A 20,828-nucleotide genomic window follows, 5' to 3' on the forward strand; every position below is an offset into this window, starting at 1 on the left:
AGCAGACAAATAGTCACAGGCTCAGGCCCTTAGGCGGGGACTGAGCAAATAGTTCACCAGCAACCCGCAGGCTCCAGGCTTTGAGCGACCGGGGAGAGGGCCACCCGCAAGGTGGGTGGCAGGGGGACACAGGCCCACCCACTCCCCTGCATCCCAGCCCGGGACCCTAGCAGGGGCAGAAGACCCGCTGCTGGGTCAGTGGGGATCCTGGCCGCAACACACTGACATGGGCTCTGGCAGTGCTGCAGCCAGACTAGGGTCGGCTGCCCCCAGGCTACTTCCGGACTCCTCCTCGTAGGGTACCTGGGTCAGGGTGGCGTCCTTGGAGGGTTCCAGCACCATGGGTTCCTCTGGGTAGCTGGCAAGGGGTAGGCTTGGCAGCTCCTCTGGGTGGCCGGCGATGGTTAGGCTGGGCGGCTCCTCCATGCACCGGTTGGCATCAGGCATTGGCCGATCCGGCCAGTCCTTGGGTTGGCCACGGATTGCTGGGGTCTGCCAAGCCATGGGCATCTGGCCTCTCCAACAGCTGCCACCCAAGTGAGCTCCGGGGTTGGGCTTTTATACTTCCTGTCCTGCGCCTTGACCTCTGGGGGGCGGGCACAGGACCCACTGGCTCCGCCCACTTTGGTGTCTGGGGAGGGGTGGGGCACCACACCACCTTGCTACAGGCCGATTCTTGGAGACTCCTGGCCAATCTGGGAGAGTTGGCAACCCTACTCCAGTGTCTAGTAGTCTCAGGATAGACCCTGCCCCTAACCCAGCCCAGCCTTCCTTCACAGGGCTAGCACTACAGGGCCACTCCCTCACCCGGTCAGCAACTGCTGAGCTGGACTTTTCTTCTTTTAACTGGTCCCTCCAGCCTGACGCCCCCCGCAGGTGTAATGGGGCCGAGCGGATTGAGCCCACCGGCTCTTATTAACCCCTTTCCAGCCAGCATGGGGACTGTGCCCCCCCATCACACCATCCTGGCCTGGTCCACCACTTCCCTGGACGGTGGGCTGCAGTACCCAGGCCTTGTCTCCTGCAGAGTGGCTCATTGAAATGCACTCCATGGGCTCCTCTGACGCTTGGGAAGGTAAAGCTGGTGCAGAGCAGAGCAGCTTTCTGGGGTGACCGATCTCTGGCTAACCCGCCTCTGGACGTGACTGTCATGCGCACGATCCCTGCAATAGGATGGTGTTGGTGGCCGGTCTTGGGTCACTGGAGCTGGCAGTGTAAACGTGTGTGTCACATCGCTGGCTGCACCCTTGACCTCCCCTGCTGCCAGCACTGGGGACTAAAATCCTGCTCCCACTCAGTACAGCCTTGTGGCTGCCACCTCTCACAGCCCCGGTGAGCTGAACTCCCTCCCTAGACCGAAGAAGAGAAGCAGAGATTCTCCACAATGGTTATTCCAACCTGAACAGTGTCGGGAGCAGCCGCTGCACCCTTAGGAGGCTCACACAGGGATTGGGAACTTTGCCCTGCTACCTACCCCAAAAAGCAGCTGTGTAGGGAGCCCCCCAGAGCTCTGCCCCAGCTAGGGAGCAGTTCAGCTGAACTGGTGAGAATATTTTTGTAAATTTCGGCACTGCCATGAGACCCTGTTATAAGCCATTCCTTGAGGTCAAGCTCGACCTGTGGGCACCACCTCTTCCAGATTCCCAGTCCACATTCCACAACCTCCATACTGCACCCTCGGACATGGGAAGAAAGAAAGGATTTAGTGCAACAGGTGCAGCAGCTTGCTTGTCTCCGCTCCATTGTTATAAGCGCTGCTCATTTTCTCTCCCTGGTCGTTAAATTCCACGTTTAGTACTGAATCTCCCTTAGCGGCTACTCTACTCTCAATCCTCTAGGTCGTTTTACAGTTCGGGTTTGGAGCTTTGTATGTTTTCTTTCCCTTCACTTTGCACATCAGCCTCACGTTTGATCATAGAATCATAGAATCATAGAATATCAGGGTTGGAAGGGACCCCAGAAGGTCATCTAGTCCAACCCCCTGCTCGAAGCAGGACCAATTCCCAGTTAAATCATCCCAGCCAGGGCTTTGTCAAGCCTGACCTTAAAAACCTCTAAGGAAGGAGATTCTACCACCTCCCTAGGTAACGCATTCCAGTGTTTCACCACCCTCTTAGTGAAAAAGTTTTTCCTAATATCCAATCTAAACCTCCCCCATTGCAACTTGAGACCATTACTCCTCGTTCTGTCATCTGCTACCATTGAGAACAGTCTAGAGCCATCCTCTTTGGAACCCCCTTTCAGGTAGTTGAAAGCAGCTATCAAATCCCCCCTCATTCTTCTCTTCTGCAGACTAAACAATCCCAGCTCCCTCAGCCTCTCCTCATAAGTCATGTGCTCTAGACCCCTAATCATTTTTGTTGCCCTTCGCTGGACTCTCTCCAATTTATCCACATCCTTCTTGTAGTGTGGGGCCCAAAACTGGACACAGTACTCCAGATGAGGCCTCACCAGTGTCGAATAGAGGGGAACGATCACATCCCTCGATCTGCTGGCTATGCCCCTACTTATACATCCCAAAATGCCATTGGCCTTCTTGGCAACAAGGGCACACTGTTGACTCATATCCAGCTTCTCGTCCACTGTCACCCCTAGGTCCTTTTCCGCAGAACTGCTGCCTAGCCATTCGGTCCCTAGTCTGTAGCGGTGCATTGGATTCTTCCATCCTAAGTGCAGGACCCTGCACTTATCCTTATTGAACCTCATCAGATTTCTTTTGGCCCAATCCTCCAATTTGTCTAGGTCCTTCTGTATCCTATCCCTGCCCTCCAGCGTATCTACCACTCCTCCCAGTTTAGTATCATCTGCAAATTTGCTGAGAGTGCAATCCACACCATCCTCCAGATCATTTATGAAGATATTGAACAAAACCGGCCCCAGGACCGACCCCTGGGGCACTCCACTTGACACCGGCTGCCAACTAGACATGGAGCCATTGATCACTACCCGTTGAGCCCGACAATCTAGCCAGCTTTCTACCCACCTTATAGTGCATTCATCCAGCCCATACTTCTTTAACTTGCTGACAAGAATACTGTGGGAGACCGTGTCAAAAGCTTTGCTAAAGTCAAGAAACAATACATCCACTGCTTTCCCTTCATCCACAGAACCAGTAATCTCATCATAAAAGGCGATTAGATTAGTCAGGCATGACCTTCCCTTGGTGAATCCATGCTGACTGTTCCTGATCACTTTCCTCTCATGTAAGTGCTTCAGGATTGATTCTTTGAGGACCTGCTCCATGATTTTTCCAGGGACTGAGGTGAGGCTGACCGGCCTGTAGTTCCCAGGATCCTCCTTCTTCCCTTTTTTAAAGATTGGCACTACATTAGCCTTTTTCCAGTCATCCGGGACTTCCCCCGTTCGCCACGAGTTTTCAAAGATAATGGCCAAGGGCTCTGCAATCACAGCCGCCAATTCCTTCAGCACTCTCGGATGTAACTCGTCCGGCCCCATGGACTTGTGCACGTCCAGCTTTTCTAAATAGTCCCTAACCACCTCTATCTCCACAGAGGGCTGGCCATCTCTTCCCCATTCTGTGATGCCCAGCGCAGCAGTCTGGGAGCTGACCTTGTTAGTGAAAACAGAGGCAAAAAAAGCATTGAGTACATTAGCTTTTTCCACATCCTCTGTCACTAGGTTGCCTCCCTCATTCAGTAAGGGGCCCACACTTTCCTTGGCTTTCTTCTTGTTGCCAACATACCTGAAGAAACCCTTCTTGTTACTCTTGACATCTCTTGCTAGCTGCAGCTCCAGGTGCGATTTGGCCCTCCTTATATCTTTCCTACATGCCCGAGCAATATTTTTATACTCTTCCCTGGTCATATGTCCACTTCCACTTCAGAGCTAAACCAAAGAACTGCAGAATCAAAGAAAGAGCAAAGAAAAACATCAAGCAGCTCCCCAGTGTCTGGGGAGGGGCAGGCTTTTGCTGTTAGTCCAGTTGGCCAAAAAAGTCTCTCGGAACGCCTGGCCTAGGGATAGTTTTTGTACCGGTTGAACTATTTGGGTTAGCAGTGTGATTTATATTTTTACTAAACTAGTTATGCCAGATGTGAACGCAGTCCTCTCGGCCTGGAGGCACATTATACCCCTAAAGTGTTATTGCCCTTCCCATCCAGGAAGAGCGGTGCTACTCTGGGAGCCTTTGCTCTGGTATAAGTGGGGTAGTACGGGAGTAACGAGACCAGTGTTGTATAACTTGTCTGTAGACCAGCGATTCCAGCCCTGGATGGTCTAAAATGATCAGGAGGAATCACTGCTATGAATGGCTGTATTGCCATGACAGAAGCAGCTCTGCACAGACCACAGTCTGAGCCTTGTGACCAGGGGATAAATACAGCTAACGTCCTGGTGCAGGACAGAGAGTGCTCCTTTGAGTTGTTACATATGATCATCATGTCTCACAGAAAGTCATAGAAAGGCTCTCATGGGATGCAAGAATTTGAGGATCGAAGCACAGTAGTGCCAGTCCATATGGCTTTTGGAAAACAGATTCTGTCGGACAAACTTGCTATTGTTTTTTAATGAGATTATTAGTCTAGTCTGTGACACTGGCTGACCAGGTGCCAGCTCTTGCCAAGGTCCCATGTCTGAACTGAACACTGACAAATAAATGGCCTGAATCAGCCTGGCTCCTCTGAGTGTTAGGGTTGTTAAAACAGGTACTAGGATTATAAGAATGTGTCTAATGTTCAGACTTTAGTGGATGCTGGTGAGTTGCTGCCAGCATGTCTACACTGGCAGAGTGACAGCGCCGGCAGTTCCAGCACCGCTCAGAGAGCACAGAAGGGAAACCACTGTTGTGTGTTCACACTGTCAGCTGCCCGCACAATAGCATGTTCACACTCGGGGCACTTGCTGCGCTATTCGGAGCGGTGCACTCTGGGCAGCTATCCCACCGAGCACCTCTTTCTCTTCTGCCGCTAACAGTTGTGGGAAGGCAGAGGGGGTCGCAGGGCACCCTGGGTCCTGTCCCAATGCCCCGTGATGCATTGCTTTGCATCCCTGCAATCCCTGTGCTTCCATCCGCATTTGGCGCCATCTTCCAATGGTCTGTGTACTGCGCGCTCTGCCTCTTCGGGCTGCAGGAACGGATCCCGAGCTGCTGACCAGGATGCTGCTCTCTCTGACCAACACGTCACGAGTGGCAGTGGAGTTATTCCTTCAACTACGAAGGCAAGAGGAGTGCGACATTGATCTCACCACGCATAGTAGCTACGACACGAGATTGCTTGTGGCATTCATGGAGGTGCTGACCACAGTGGAGCGCTGCTTTTCAGCTCGGGGAACAAGCGCTGAGTGGTGGAATCACATCGTCATGCACGTCTGGGATGACGAGCAGTGGCCGCAGAACTTTCGCATGAGGAAAGCCACATTCACGGGACTGTGTGATGAGTTCGCCCCCGCCCTGCGGCGCGAAGACACGAGAATGAGAGCTGCCCTGCTGTTGGAGAAGCGCATGGCGATTGCACTGTGGAAGCTGGCTACTCCAGACTGCTGCCGATTGGTCGCTAATCAGTTTGGAATGGGAAAGTCAAGTTGGACTTGTGTTGACGGACGTGTGCAGGGCCATTAATTGCATCCTGCTCCAAAAGACCGTGACTGTGGGCAACGTGCATGACATTGTAGATGGCTTTACACAAATGGGCTTCCCCAGCTGCGGAGGGGCAATAGACGGCACACATGTTCCAGTTCTGGCACCAGACCACCTAGGCTCCGAGTACATTCATCACAAGGGGTATTTCTCAGCGGTTCTCCAGGCGCTTGTGGATCACCATGGGCATTTCACAGACATTAACGCAGGCTAGTCCGGAGAGGTGCATCTTTCGGAACACTGGCCCGTTCAAGAAGCTGCAAGCAGGGACTTTCTCCACAGATCAGAAGATCACTGTAGGGGGACGCTGAAATGCTCATTGTGATCTGGGAGACCCCGCCTACCCCTTAATGCCGTGGCTTATGAAGCCATTCATGAGGCAACTTGACAGCAGCAAGGAGCGATTCAACAACAGGCTGAGCAAGTGCAAAATTACTGTTGAGTGTGCTTTTGCCCATTTAAAAGCCCACTGGCGCTACCTGTATGGGAAGCTGGACCTGGCCGATGTACAACACTCCTATGCTTATAGCCACGTGCTGTACACTCCATACTATTTGTGAAGGGAAGAGTGAAAGCTTCACTCAGGGCTGGACCGCAGAGACTCAGTGCCTGGAGCCTGAGTTTGAACAGCCAGAGACCAGGGCTATTAGAGGGGCCCAGTGCCTGGCCATAAGGATCAGGGATGCCTTGAGGCAGCAATTTGAAGCTGAAAGCCACTAATCTTTGTGGCTATGCTCAGGAGTGCGGTGCTTGTAATGTTAGGAGGTGATTGGTGCACATGATGCAATAAGGGGGTTTAACATAATTGTTTGTTGCTTTGCAGGGCTCTCTGTGCTTTCACTTAATAGAATAAAGATCGCTTTCAAACCAACACAATTATTTTATTAAAAGACAACAACTGGAGGAGAGAGTCAAACAAAGAAAATCATCAGCAGTGATGGGGGCCTCCTCTCCTGTTTGCGCTTTGCCAAGATCCTACTACTGTGACTGGCTAGCCTCCTCTGGGGTAGAAAAGAGCTCCTGGCTGTATGTATCTCTGACCTCCAAGTCATCCTCTGCCTCTGGGTTCCCCACCCTCTCCACATCCTCGTCCAAGATTTCCTCCTCCTGCCTCGGTCCACTCTCAACTGTCATGCGAGCCACCGAAGTATCCACAGTGGCCTTCACAGTGGAGGTGGGGTTGGCACCGAGTATCGCGTCTAGCTCTTTGCTCCTGCGCCTTGTGGTCGGCGTTACGCAGCTCTTTCACTTTGACCTTGCACTGCCGTGTGTCCCGGTCGTGGCCCCTTTCTGTCATACATCGTGCAATCTGTCCGTAGGGATCATAATTCCTACGGCGGGAGCAGAGCTGGGGCTGGACAGCCTCCTCTCCCCAAATGCCGATGAGGTCCAGCAGCTCAGCATAGCTCCAAGCGGGGGATCGCCCGGTGCGTGGAGCAGGCCTGGCCACCTGGAAAGATGCGCTGAGACCACTGCACGCATCACCGAGCAAACAGGAAGGGGACTTTCAAAATTCCCAAGGAATGTACAAGGTGGGGCTGACGGTTGGTCACCTGAAGGCGGGGCAACAGAGTTCAAACAGATGACCAGAGAGGCAAGAACAGGCATTGAGGGACACTTCCCGGAGGCCAGTCACCGCGCTGTAATCGACCAGGGTGTCTACGCTGGCACCGCAGCACTGTAGCCATGGCGCAGAAAGCTCTACGCCTCTCGTCGTGGTGGGTTTTTTACAGCGCGACAACTGCGCAGTTTCTCAGTGGCACGGCCCTGTGTACACCTCAGGAGATACAGCGCAGAAAGCTCCTTACCTGCGCAGAAACCTGCCAGTGTAGACAGGGCCTCACTTATAACATCTGTATCCCATATTGCAAGCTGATATTTAAGCATTTGTATTGTGAGCTTCTGTGACTGTGTAACTCACCAGACAGGAGAAGTAGTGTGAAGTACTGGTCTCCAACAGAAGGTGTTATGTCCTGCCCAAAAGGTAAGGTCCATCAATGCCAAATGGACTACTGAGGGACATTAAAGAGGACAAAATACTTTGTCGCTCTGCTCTCACTACCCCATGAGGATGAGTCATGCAAGTGGATTCTTCCCATCAGCTGAGTTCACAGCTCAGAGCACATGGAATGAAAACCCCTAATGTAAGATAAGTATAAAGTTAAAGAATTAAAGTGTTGTAAAGAAAGGCTCTTACTAGCAAATAGAAGGAAGGCCATGAAAATAATGAGTTATAAGGCCAAAAGGAATAAAGTAGGGAGGAAGTCTGGTCCAAAGAATAACTAATTTGATAAGGGGAAGGCCTCTGATTGATAAGGGTGACTGCAGACGGTTTTAAATCAAAGAGAGTCTGACTTAAAATGAGCCAACACGGCCCTTCCCCAACCCACCCACCAGTGCAGTGGATGCATCCGATGAAGTGAGCTGTAGCTCATGAAAGCTTATGCTCAAATAAATTTGTTAGTCTCTAAGGTGCCACAAGTCCTCCTGTTCTTTTTGATCTAATAGGAGTGTTTCTAGTGGGTGCCACTGACATCTGTTCTTGCTTCACTGCTATTCAAGGTCTTTATCAATGATCTGGAAAAAAATATAAGCTTGTTGCTGGGAAGGTTTGAAGATGACACACAAATTGGTGGACTGTTAAATAACGACAGGTCAGTTCAACACAGTAATCTAGATACCATGGTAAGTCAGACGCACTTGAACTACCCTTGTTTTCATGCAACTACATGGAGGGTCATAGATCTAGATCCCACTTATGGATGGGGGGGCTCTATTTTGGAAATCGGTGACTCAGAAAGGGACCTGGGTGTCATCATGGATTACCAGCTCAACAGGTGCTCCCAGAACAACGCAGTGGCTATCAGAGAAAACGTGATCCGTGGGGGTATAAGCAGGAGACTATTGAGTCGAGGTAGTGCGATGTTAGTACCACCGTATTGGCATTATTGGGACCATTAACTGATACTGGCTCCGGTTCTGGTATCCACACTTTTAAAAGGATGTGGACAAATTGGAAAGGGTTCAGAACAGCGCTACAAGAACAATCCGAGGTCTGGAAAACCTGCCTCACAGTCAGAGACTCAAGAAACTCGATCTATTTACTTTACCCAAGAGATTGTTAAAAGGAGACTTGATCATAGCCAAGCAGTACCTACATGGGGAGGAGATTTCTGATACCAGGAGACTCTTTAACATAGCAGACAAAGACAGAAAAAGATCCAATGGTTGCAAGCTGAAGCTAGACAAATTCAGAGTAGAAAAAAGGCACATATTTGTTACACTGAGGGTAATTAACCATTGGAACAACTTCCGTACAGATGTGGTGGATTCTCCACCACTAAGTCTTTAAATCAAGATTGGATGGCTCTTTCTAAAAGGTCTGCTTTAGCTAACCCATGAGTTACAGGTGTGATGCAGGAATCACTGGGTGAAATCCAGTGGCCTGTGCTATGCCGGAAGTCAGACGATGATCGGAACTGTCCCTTCTGGCCTTAAAAATCTATGAAACACAAACTCCTGCAGCCTTCACTCTGCATTCTGCAACATGAAGCACCAGACTCCTCCTTAACCATCTTGTAACCTCTTTCGAATCTACCCCATGCCCCAGGGCGGCCAGGGCCCCAAGCTAGGGAGAGTTACTCTTCCCAACCCTGGTACAGACTCCCAGGACCTAGGCATGTCCATGAGGAAGCACAGCTTTGAATTTCCTGACTTTGACCTCTTGCAGGTTGCAGCCACAGCATGCCCATAGCGGAGTTCTGTGCACTGCATGGAGGATGCCCTGCGAACGGTATGATACAATGTGCTTTGCCATGGGTGGGCTCAGGGTTTGAATGGTAACCAGTGAAGCGAACTGAATTCCTGCCTGCAACCTCCAGTCCCTCCTCCACTCCCACCCACACAGCTAGGTGCTCAGGGACCACAGTGATGGACAGACAGACCACGGGTTGGGACTATTGCTAACTGGGCTATGGAGACCCTCTCAGAAAAGAGAGAGGAGGAACATTTCATTAAGCAATCATCCCTGCTGCAGCTGGGCGAGGTTATAACAGGTAAATTAATAGCATCCAGGGGGCCTGTAGCCTTGGGGCCCAGGCTGTCCCCCCGGACGCCGTGGGGTCTCCTGGGTCAGAGGGGCTGGTCTGCAGGGAGGTGGAACCAAAGCAGGCAAGTGAATCATGCTGTGGGTGCTTGGGATTTATTGTTACCAAGAGCCAGGGAAGATGAGGAGGTCCCTCGTCACACGCACCAGCAGGTTACCACAGCCACGCAGCGAGACACCCCTGCACACCACGCTGGCTGGAGAGGCTGGGGTTCTGTAACAGGCCATGCGATGGTACAGCACACCAGCCCAGTCCCAGAGGGGAGGGCAGGGAGCATGCTGCACTTACAAGTGCTCTGGCCCCGATGACATGAGGGATGTGAGCAGAGCTGCTGGCTGGACCTGGGGCATGTGATCGCAGATGAGCTGCTCCACAGCAACGGCGGGCAGGGGCACTCTGGGGCGGATGGGCCTGAGCTTTCTTCGGAAGACCCCTTCCCCTCCCTCTTCATAGAGTGCACCATGGTGGGGCCCACACTTCACACTGCTGCTGTCCCTGATTGCCACTCCTGGGGCCAGCTCAATGGAGTCCAGCAGGTTGCTGGGCTTCCAGTAGACATGGCTGCTGGGTTCAAGGCTTTTCCCTTTGGAAGGCAAATGCTGTGCTTTCTTGTCTGCGTGGCTCTGACAGAAAGCCTGGGCCAGCCCACCACTCTGCATGGGTCCCATGTCCTGGAGCAGCTTAGTGCTAATGAGCTCTCCCACCCCTGGCCCTTGGGCTGCATGGCGATGGGACTTCGTACTCCTCTGGCCACGCCCAGAGACGGTTTTGAGAACTTCCTGCCGCTTGGCCTCAACATCTGGATCCAGCACCTCCACCTGGGGCTTGATCCAGCACTTGGGTAGATGGGCTGGGTCCAGCTTGGGCATGGCGATGACTGTACCAAACTCATTGTACATCACATCCTTGATCTTGGGGGGCCTGCCCGTCTGGATCTTCAGCAGGTTGCTGCAGGACATGGGCAGGAGCTGGTGAAGGCTGCAAAGATCCTCCTGTGGTGATTCCTCAGGCAGGGTCTGTGAGAGCTGCTGCCGGAGCAGCTCCTTCTCAGTCTCCTGTAGGGGCCTGGCCATGCTCTTAAGGCTGGCTGAGTGCAGCAGTCCTCGATGGGGCCTGTATGCTTTTCTGGTCTTAGGCAAGGGGGGTGGGGCTGGGGCTGGGGCTGGCTGGGAAAGCAGATTCTGGGGCCTGGATGACTTTGCAGACTTGACCCCCTCCTCCTGAGAAGGCTGTTCTGACAGGGTGCCTGCTGGCACCTCGGGGGATCCTGTGTAGAGCCGCGTCTCCTCATGGGAAAGTGTTTCCTCGGGGAGTTTGTCCAAAGACACCTGGTGGAAACAGCCATTAATGTAAAGAGAAGGCCTCAGCTTCACACGCCAGAGTGGCCACCACGCCCAGGACAAGCTGTCGCCCACTCAGTAGCAGGGCCTGAAGGCCATTTCCTCATACCCCAGCAAATGGGTGGAAGGCCAGAGCCAGGCCACAGTGCAGGGGGTGTTGGGGTCAAGGTCTTCAGTGTCAGAGAGGGAGCTGGTTGGTGAGGTCATGCTGGCACATCACTCCTCCCGCGCCACTCCCAGTGGACAGCCTTGGCAGAATGAAGGGCTGAACTGACTCTGCCGTTCACCCTGAACCTCCTCTATACCCCTCCTGCCCAAGCAGCTCCAAGAGATGTTCCACCATGAGACATCCTGCGACTGTCGCAAGATCCGACAGCAAAGAAATCCCTTTCAGTGCACGTAGCAACAAATGGGAATGAGCTGGGCCCCGGATCATTCCTGTTCCTTTCTAACACATCAGCATCCTGCAACACTGCAGCCCATATTCTTCATAGTGGTATCAGTACAATAGGATTATGGCATAATTATGATGCATATTACGCAAGACGGATCATGTAGGATGTCACGAAAAGGTTAAGATTGCCTGAATATGATTATCCTATTTGTATGCATGTATCATTTTTGTACCTGAAGTTATAAATACTGACTATGTATCTGTACTTCAAATGTAGTTACACCTGGGTAATGCCCACTAGACAAGATGCTTTCAGTCTAGACAGCGGGTGGGGCAGGACCTATTCAGGGTAATGGGTCATTAGGAAAAACAATAGGCCTTAGGAGAAGGTTATGCCCCATCTTGGGAGCGTTCCTGAGAATGCTACAGACAGCCTGTAAGTTATGGCTGCTATGACTCTACAAGGACACGTGACCAGGTCACATGACGCTAGTCTGCACCTTGGGATGTCAGTGTTTTTCCACAGACTGGTCTGGTAACCAAGCTTTGAAACAAAGGGTCCCGCCATATGCTAAATCTATATAAGGCAGGGAGTGACATCATCTGGGGTTCTTCACTTCACAAGAAGACTCCTTGAAACACCTGAGGAACAAAGACTGAAATGGGGGAAGTGCTGGACCCAGGCTAAAGGGATTTCTAGCCTGTGTATGAATGATCTGGGGACAGGGCCCTCCTTAGGCATACGCCGCTTATGCAGCTGCGTCGGGCACCCGAAAATGTGGGGCACTACCGGGACAGCAGGTAAGAGCGGGTCGGCTCCCGCACACCTTAGGCAGGGGCTGTATTCACAGAGCCGAATGCGCCGGCGCCGCGCGCTCTGCGTGAGGGAGAGGGTACGGGGGTCTCTGCGGGGAACTGAGACTCTCCGCCGGTGTGAGGTGGGCCGGGCAGCTCGGTATCCTTTGCTGCCTCGTCTCTCCCCCCCACGTTGCGAGCCCGGGCTGCCGCAGCATCTGCTGCATACAAAGCTCAGTGTGTGTCAGCAATGGGGGGGTTCTTCTGGGGGTCCGTGGGCGGCAGTGGTCGCTGTGCCCCACGTCGGGCACACGGGCACCAGTTTAATAATACTGCATAGGGCCCCATAAATCCCAAGGACAGCCCTGCCCAGGGATTCCAAGCTGTAAAGCAAGTGCAGCTTGCCCCTTAAGACTCTGCAGCCTGCTTGTATCATTTTTCGGTGAGAATCTGCTAATTCATATCCAATCTATCTAATATATTAAGCTCAGTTTGCATTTTTTGTTTATTTACTAGGTAATCTGCTTTGATCTGTTTGCTATCACTTATAATCACGTAAAATCTATCTTTTGTAGTGAATAAATTTATTTTATGTTTTAATCCAAACCAGTGAGCTTTGACTGGAGTGCTTGGGGAAAATCTCTGCTTGGTTACCACAAGTGTGCGTTGTTCTCTTCACACTGAGGGAGAGGCGGACTGGGTGTTAAACCCATATACTGGCCAGATTTGACCAGGGCAGGACAGTACTGCTCTGGGTCCTAGGCTGGGAAGCTGGTAGTTAGAGGGCCTGTGTGTAACTGCAGCTGGGTGTGTCCCTACCTGTGTGAAGGCTGGAGGGGTTTGGACATCGTCACAGCAGCACAGTGTGAGAGGCAGCCCAGGCTGGTGGGTCAGAGGGCTCAGTGGCACCCCAGTTCCAGGTGGCACCCCAGGGGGAACCTGTCACATGTCCCTCCATTGGCTTTGAAACACACACCGAGCTTTGTACACAGCAGATGCTGCGGCAGCCGGGCTCGCAACGTGGGGAGGAGAGACGAGGCAGCAAAGGATACCGAGCTGCCCGGCCCACCTCACACCGGCGGAGAGTCTCAGTTCCCCGCAGAGACCCCCGTACCCTCTCCCTCACGCAGAGCGCGCGGCGCCGGCGCATTCGGCTCTGTGAATACAGCCCCTGCCGAAGGAGGCTGCAGCGCACGCTGGGTGTGCGGGAGCCGACCCGCTCTTACCTGCTGTCCCGGTAGTGCCCCATTTCAAAGCTCCATTGACAATGGGTCTCTGGCACATGGGACCTGTTGGAAGGGCTGCAGGACCAGCAGGAGCTGGGAAGGAAGTATTTACACTCATACAGACATGCCATGTTGACTGACTATCCCATGGTGGCAGGGCATTAAGGGGTCACCGCCTGCTCTGATGCACACCCAAATCTCAGCATGTCTGTGGGAACCTCACTGGCTTGGCTGGTGGGAGTGGATGAGCTACCTCACTGAGAAGGGAAGGGGGAAAGCCTATCATCCATGGGAGGGGTAGGCATACCAGTGCAATTTCTAGGGGTCAGATGACCACAGCACAAAGCCCAGCATTGCTTGACATGCTTATTGACTGGCTTGGTAGAGAGGGGGTGGCTGGAATTCCTCTCTCATCCATGGACAAAATCTCAGAGGCTGTTTGGCTCAAGGTGAAGCATCACATGCCGAGACAGGTTGTCTCTGCAGGCAGCTCCATACTGAAGAAGGCACTTGCAGGATCCACAGGCTGCAAGGGCACCCTAGTTTCCTGGAAGCTGGGGGATGGGCTGATGGTTTTTTCCATGGCATTCATCCCTGTAGGTTCCAAGCCTCACAATGTCAGGGCACTTGTCCTCCCAACCCCCCGGTGAGTACCGTATGGAAGCTCTAGCCCCATTGTACAGATGGGAAAAGAAGTCCAGAGAGATTAGGTGATTCACCCAAGGCCACACAGGGAGCTTGTGGCAGAACAGGGATCTCCGAAGTCCAAATCCAATGCCTTAGCCACACAAACGTCCTTCCTCTCTAGGCAGAGATCCTCAGGAGGGACCCTCACACCTCTGCTCCAAGGCATTGAATAGGTGAGACAAGGCCCGGCATCCTGGCTAGTAGCTGCATGGGGCACAGCTCCACCAGAGACTAAGCCAGACTCTCCTACAGCTTCTTACACTCCGAGGGGCAGAGCACTGGGTGCAGCGAAGAGAACTCAGCAAACCACTGCTGCCAATGGGAGTGGGGAACTGGACTGCGCTTCTCTAATCCCAAGAGGCCAGGAGGACTTTCTCCAGCGAGCAATGGCTTAAAGGGGCAGGTGGTCAGGAGGCCTTACAAGGCTGTGACCGTGATTCTGTCTTTCAAGGCTGTCTCTCTGGCCTGAAGTCCAGGACTCACGCCCAGAAGGACTGGTCCTGTATCTCCATGGACTCCTCCGTGGTGGAGCTCCAAGCAGAATCTGGCCCTAGAGTACTAATCAGATTGAAGGCAGTTTCAGGTCTCATCTCTTGAGCCCTGCCAGGCCCAGAATGCCTCTGTCAGGACAAGCACTCAGGAGCAGCCTGCTTCCTTCCCCCACCCCTCACTGGTCCAGAGCCATTGCTCCCAAGGTAAGCCCTGGTGCTAGAGTACCTCTCTCCCCTGCGGTAACAGGGTCAGACTGGTTCGCATAACGGGAACTGAGCCCTGTGCCCACGAGTCTGTGACACAGGCCACTGGCTCCTCCTCCTCCTGCCAGGTGGCATCTTCTTCCACGGTGGCCTCCCCCTCATCCCGCACCAGGAAGCGCCATTCGGCAATCTGCAGGATGGCATCCCGTGCCTGGCTGACGGTGAATGGGATGCACTGGGAAAGCAGAGCAGAGACAGAATGAGCCCAGCACCACCCACTTGCTTCCTGACTTTGGCTAGGAGTGAGGCAGGAGACCAAGACTCCATCCCAACTCCCGTAGGCACACCCCACCCATCAGTGTGCCCTTGCTGTCCATGCCACCTCTGACTTTGGCCCACTGAATCTAAGGGAGTCCAAGCTGGTGCAGCTCACATGCCGAGTCAGAAGAGAGGCGTGTGGCCAGGGAGGTGACTGTCAGGATGGGTACCCCTTCCAACTAAGCAATCTGCATATAGTAAAATAATCCATGTTGCACGAAGCTCAGCACTCCAGAGCACTGACACAGTCCCACCCCTGGAGAGCAGAGGCTGCTATCTCCATAATGGAGCTGAGAGGAGAGTTGAAGGCCAGGAGGGAGATGCCCATTCTATTTGGGGTATCAGACCATACCCATCACCATGGTATCTGAGTGCCTAATGGCTGAGGGCAGGAGCTGAGTGTGACTTGGGGTATACTCAGCCTGGGAGCCGGTGGATGGGAGTACGAAGACTTCTGTGTAAGCGAAGAGATTTCCCCTGGGGTTCCAGGAGCTCTCAGCCTGAGGGAGGGGGATACAAATCCAGCTTTGAGCAAGGAGCTGGGCAGCCAAGGCAGGGTCACACAGAGGCCACTGCAACAGGAACCTCTTGCCCCATCCCCTCCGGAAGCTCCATTTCTAGTGGCCACAGGAAGGATCCGTCCTGGATCCCTGCTCTGCTTTCCTTCCTCTCCATGAAGCAAGCAGCAGCATAGAGCCGCTCCGGGTCAGATGGCCTGGTCCCTCTGGACCAACACCTTTCCCTGAACCCTTCCATCTGTTACCATAGGGCTTGGTTTCACACAGCCGGTGTTCTCAGTGGCTCCCTACAGAATGAACGCAGAAGAATGGCCCTGCGGCTGGGGCCATTCAGAAGTAGCCGGAACAAAGCCCTGGAGAGTAGCCTGTAAGGAACAGTCCTGCCCTGAGCCCAAAGCTGGGACCAAAGAGAGCTGTACCATCCCTACCACTTAGATTCCATGGAAAGCCGCGGCCTGGCATGCTCACCTGCCGAGCCAGGTACACTTTATAGCACTCGTCCATCACTTGGTTTATCATCCCTGCCAGGATATCCCCCACTCCATCCTCTCCTTCCTCCATGGTGACCAGGGAGATCCATTCCGACTCAGAGAGGCGCCCTGGAATGATATCCACTTGAGGGATGGGTACCGTGGGGGGGCGTGACTTCTCCGCCCGTGACTTGGAGAGAGGCACACGGTCCCGGGACGTCATTTTCTGCAGGGAAATATGACAATGCCCGTCAGCACCATCCCATTAGCACTGTACCCATAAGAACATAACATAAGAAAGGCCTTGCTGGGTCAGACCAAAGGTCCATCTAGCCCAGTGTCCTGTCTTCCGACAGTGGCCAGTGCCAGGTGCCCCAGAGGGAATGAACAGAACAGGGAATCATCAAGTGATCCATCCCCTGTCGCCCATTCCCAGCTGCTGGCAAACAGATGCTGGGACACCATCCCTGCCCATCCTGACTAACAGCCATTGATGGACCTCTCCTTCATGAATGTATCTAGTTCTTTTTTGAACCCTGTTATAGTTTTGGCCTTCACAACATCCTCTGGCAAAGAGTTCCACAGACTGACTGTGTGTTGTGTGAAAAAATACTTCCTTTTGTGTGTTTTAAACCTGCTGCCTATTAATTTCATTGGGTGACCTTTTGTTATGAGAAGGAGTAAATAACACTTCCTTATTTACTTTCTCCATACCAGTCATGATTTTATAGACCTCTATCATATCCCCCCTTAGTCGCCTCTTTTTCAAGCTGAAAAGTCCCAGTATTATTAATCTCTCCTCATACAAAAGCTGTTCCATACCCCTAATGATTTTTGTTGCCCTTTTCTGAACCTTTTCCAATTCCAACATATCTTTTTTGAGATGGGCCGACCACATCCACACGCAGTATACAAGACGTGTGCGTACTATGGATTTATACAGAGACAACATGATATTTTCTGTCTTATTATCTGTCCCTTTCCTAGTGATTCCCAACATTCTGTTCGCTTTTCTGATGGCTGCTGCACATTGAGTGGATGTTTTCAGAGAACTCCCCACAATGACTCCAACATAGAATCATAGAATATCAGGGTTGGAAGGGACCTCAGGAGGTCATCTAGTCCAACCCCCTGCTCAAAGCAAGACTGATCCCCAACTCAATCATCCCAGCCAGGGCTTTGTCAAGCCTGACCTTAAAAACTTTTAAGGAAGGAGATTCTACCACCTCCCTAGGTAATGCATTCCAGTGTTTCACCACCCTCCTAGTGAAAAAGTTTTTCCTAATATCCAACCTAAACCTCCCCCACTGCAACTTGAGACCATTACTCCTTGTCCTGTCCTCTTCTACCACTGAGAATAGTCTAGAACCATCCTCTTTGAAACCACCTCTCAGGTAGTTGAAAGCAGCTATCAAATCCCCCCTCATTCTTCTCTTCTGCAGACTAAACAATCCCAGTTCCCTCAGCCTCTCCTCATAAGTCATGTGTTCCAGACCCCTAATCATTTTTGTTGCCCTCCCCTGGACTCTTTCCAATTTTTCCACATCCTTCTTGTAGTGTGGGGCACAAAACTGGACACAGTACTCCAGATAGGCCTCACCAGTGTTGAATAGAGGGGAACGATCACGTCCCTCGATCTGCTGGCTATGCCCCTACTTATACATCCCAAAATGCCATTGGCCTTCTTGACAACAAGGGCACACTGTTGACTCACTGTTGACATCTCTTTCTTGAATGGTAACAGCTCATTTAGACCCCATCATTTTATATGGGGTCTACCCAGGGCAACGAGCAACATGGGGCTAGACAGGGCCACGAACTGGGGATAACACTGAGCGAAGGACCAAGCCAGTATGGCCTACAGGCCCCATGCAGTTCCTAGCACTGTCGACTGTGCTTTAAAACGGATGCAACGGCCACAGGGACTGTGAGCATGTTATGCTCCGAAGGCAGTGCCCTGATGCCTCTCCCATCCACTCCCCACAGGGACACCAGGGACTGGTGCAGGATCTGTGCAGGGGTTCATGTGAGTGTCGTTCTGGTATCTGGGAGACAGCAAGTTCTAATGGTTAGAGCAGGGGTCTGGGAGTCAGGACACCTGGGTGCTAGAATGTTCCCCAGGAAGGACTGGGCTCTAGTGGTATTCCCTGTCCTTAGTGCTGGGGACCTTCGCTGGACACAGAATGCAGGGAGTTCTGGCAAATGACGCTGGGACAAGGAGGACAAACAAGCAGGCAATTCAGTAGGTTGAAGACGCTGCAGGTGGGGGCCTGTGGTCTTGGCCTCCCCTCCAGCACCTTTGTGCTGCTGGGCCTTCTGCTGGGTGGGGCTAGCTCTGCAGATGTAAAGGGCACCCCCACGCCCGACCGTGCCTCCTCCCAGCCACCCTTTCACCCACCGCCCCCAGCCCTGCCCTCCCAGCCGTACCCCCTCCACCCCCACCCGTGCCCCCTCCCAGCCACCATTGCACCCCCCACCCCCAGCACTGCCCTCACAGCCATGTCCCCCTCCAACCCCACTGCACCCCCACCCCCAACCGTGCCCCCTCCCAGCCACCATTGCACCCCCCACCCCCGCCCTCCCAGCCATGCCCCCTCCCCCACTGCACCCCACCCCCAACCGTGCCCCTCCCAGCCACCATTGCACCCCCCACCCCCAGCACCGCCCTCCCAGCCATGCCCCCTCCCCCACTGCACCCCTACCCCCAACCGTGCCCCTCCCAGCCACCATTGCACCCCCCACCCCCAGCACCGCCCTCCCAGCCGTGCCCCCTCCCCCACTGCACCCCACCCCCAACCGTGCCCCCTCCCAGCCACCATTGCACCCCCCACCCCCGCCCTCCCAGCCGTGCCCCCTCCCCCACTGCACCCCTACCCCCAACCGTGCCCCTCCCAGCCACCATTGCACCCCCCACCCCCAGCACCGCCCTCCCAGCCGTGCCCCCTCCCCCACTGCACCCCACCCCCAACCGTGCCCCCTCCCAGCCACCATTGCACCCCCCACCCCCAGCACCGCCCTCCCAGCCGTGCCCCCTCCCCCACTGCACCCCCACCCCCAACCGTGCCCCCTCCCAGCCACCATTGCACCCCCCCACCCCCAGCACCGCCCTCCCAGCCATGCCCCCTCCCCCACTGCACCCCTACCCCCAACCGTGCCCCTCCCAGCCACCATTGCACCCCCCACCCCCAGCACCGCCCTCCCAGCCGTGCCCCCTCCCCCACTGCACCCCCACCCCCAACCGTGCCCCCTCCCAGCCACCATTGCACCCCCCCACCTCCAGCACCGCCCTCCCAGCCATGCCCCCTCCCCCACTGCACCCCTACCCCCAACCGTGCCCCTCCCAGCCACCATTGCACCCCCCACCCCCAGCACCGCCCTCCCAGCCATGCCCCCTCCCCCACTGCACCCCTACCCCCAACCGTGCCCCTCCCAGCCACCATTGCACCCCCCACCCCCAGCACCGCCCTCCCAGCCGTGCCCCCTCCCCCACTGCACCCCCACCCCCAACCGTGCCCCCTCCCAGCCACCATTGCACCCCCCACCCCCAGCACCGCCCTCCCAGCCGTGCCCCCTCCCCCACTGCACCCCTACCCCCAACCGTGCCCCTCCCAGCCACCATTGCACCCCCCACCCCCAGCACCGCCCTCCCAGCCATGCCCCCTCCCCCACTGCACCCCTACCCCCAACCGTGCCCCTCCCAGCCACCATTGCACCCCCCACCCCCAGCACCGCCCTCCCAGCCGTGCCCCCTCCCCCACTGCACCCCACCCCCAACCGTGCCCCCTCCCAGCCACCATTGCACCCCCCACCCCCGCCCTCCCAGCCGTGCCCCCTCCCCCACTGCACCCCTACCCCCAACCGTGCCCCTCCCAGCCACCATTGCACCCCCCACCCCCAGCACCGCCCTCCCAGCCGTGCCCCCTCCCCCACTGCACCCCACCCCCAACCGTGCCCCCTCCCAGCCACCATTGCACCCCCCACCCCCAGCACCGCCCTCCCAGCCGTGCCCCCTCCCCCACTGCACCCCCACCCCCAACCGTGCCCCCTCCCAGCCACCATTGCACCCCCCCACCCCCAGCACCGCCCTCCCAGCCATGCCCCCTCCCCCACTGCACCCCTACCCCCAACCGTGCCCCTCCCAGCCACCATTGCACCCCCCACCCCCAGCACCGCCCTCCCAGCCGTGCCCCCTCCCCCACTGCACCCCACCCCCAACCGTGCCCCCTCCCAGCCACCATTGCACCCCCCCACCCCCAGCACCGCCCTCCCAGCCGTGCCCCCTCCCCCACTGCACCCCTACCCCCAACCGTGCCCCTCCCAGCCACCATTGCACCCCCCACCCCCAGCACCGCCCTCCCAGCCGTGCCCCCTCCCCCACTGCACCCCACCCCCAACCGTGCCCCCTCCCAGCCACCATTGCACCCCCCCACCCCCAGCACCGCCCTCCCAGCCGTGCCCCCTCCCCCACTGCACCCCCACCCCCAACCGTGCCCCCTCCCAGCCACCATTGCACCCCCCGCACCGAGCCGGCTGGAGCCCCCGCAGCCCCTGCCCCCCTTCCGCTGGCTGCGTCCCCGTCACCAAGGCAACGCCAGCCCCATCCCGGGCCGTGATGTCATCGCGCTGCGACGCCCGCGCCCTGACCGCACGCTGCGCCGTCTCCATGGCAGCGGGGGACACGGG

The 20,828-nt window shown here is 55.2% G+C and overlaps 1 protein-coding gene across 1 annotated transcript; it reads right to left on the minus strand.

The window, feature by feature from the left end:
- Positions 1–5,946: 5,946 nt before the first annotated feature.
- Positions 5,947–20,772, minus strand: C4H2orf81 (chromosome 4 C2orf81 homolog). Its single transcript, XM_074952033.1, has 4 exons — positions 20,668–20,772; positions 16,144–16,371; positions 14,862–15,074; positions 5,947–11,030 (listed from the first exon to the last, which is right to left on the minus strand). Exons 2-4 carry the CDS (start codon positions 16,366–16,368, stop codon positions 9,987–9,989), a joined length of 1,482 nt encoding a protein of 493 aa, XP_074808134.1. The 5' UTR covers positions 16,369–16,371; positions 20,668–20,772; the 3' UTR covers positions 5,947–9,986.
- Positions 20,773–20,828: the final 56 nt, after the last annotated feature.

The sequence above is a fragment of the Natator depressus genome, chromosome 4, assembly GCF_965152275.1.
Source record: "Natator depressus isolate rNatDep1 chromosome 4, rNatDep2.hap1, whole genome shotgun sequence".
Taxonomy (NCBI): Eukaryota; Metazoa; Chordata; order Testudines; family Cheloniidae; genus Natator; species Natator depressus.

Coding starts and splice junctions, on each gene's coding strand:
- C4H2orf81 (XM_074952033.1), bottom strand. CDS start 16,368: ATGACGTCCCGGGACCGTGTGCCTCTCTCCAAGTCACGGGCGGAGAAG. Junction 15,075..16,143: donor AAGTGTACCTGGCTCGGCAG/GTGAGCATGCCA, acceptor CTGCTTTCCCAG/TGCATCCCATTCACCGTCAG. Junction 11,031..14,861: donor TGTTACCGCAGGGGAGAGAG/GTACTCTAGCAC, acceptor TGTTTCCACCAG/GTGTCTTTGGACAAACTCCC.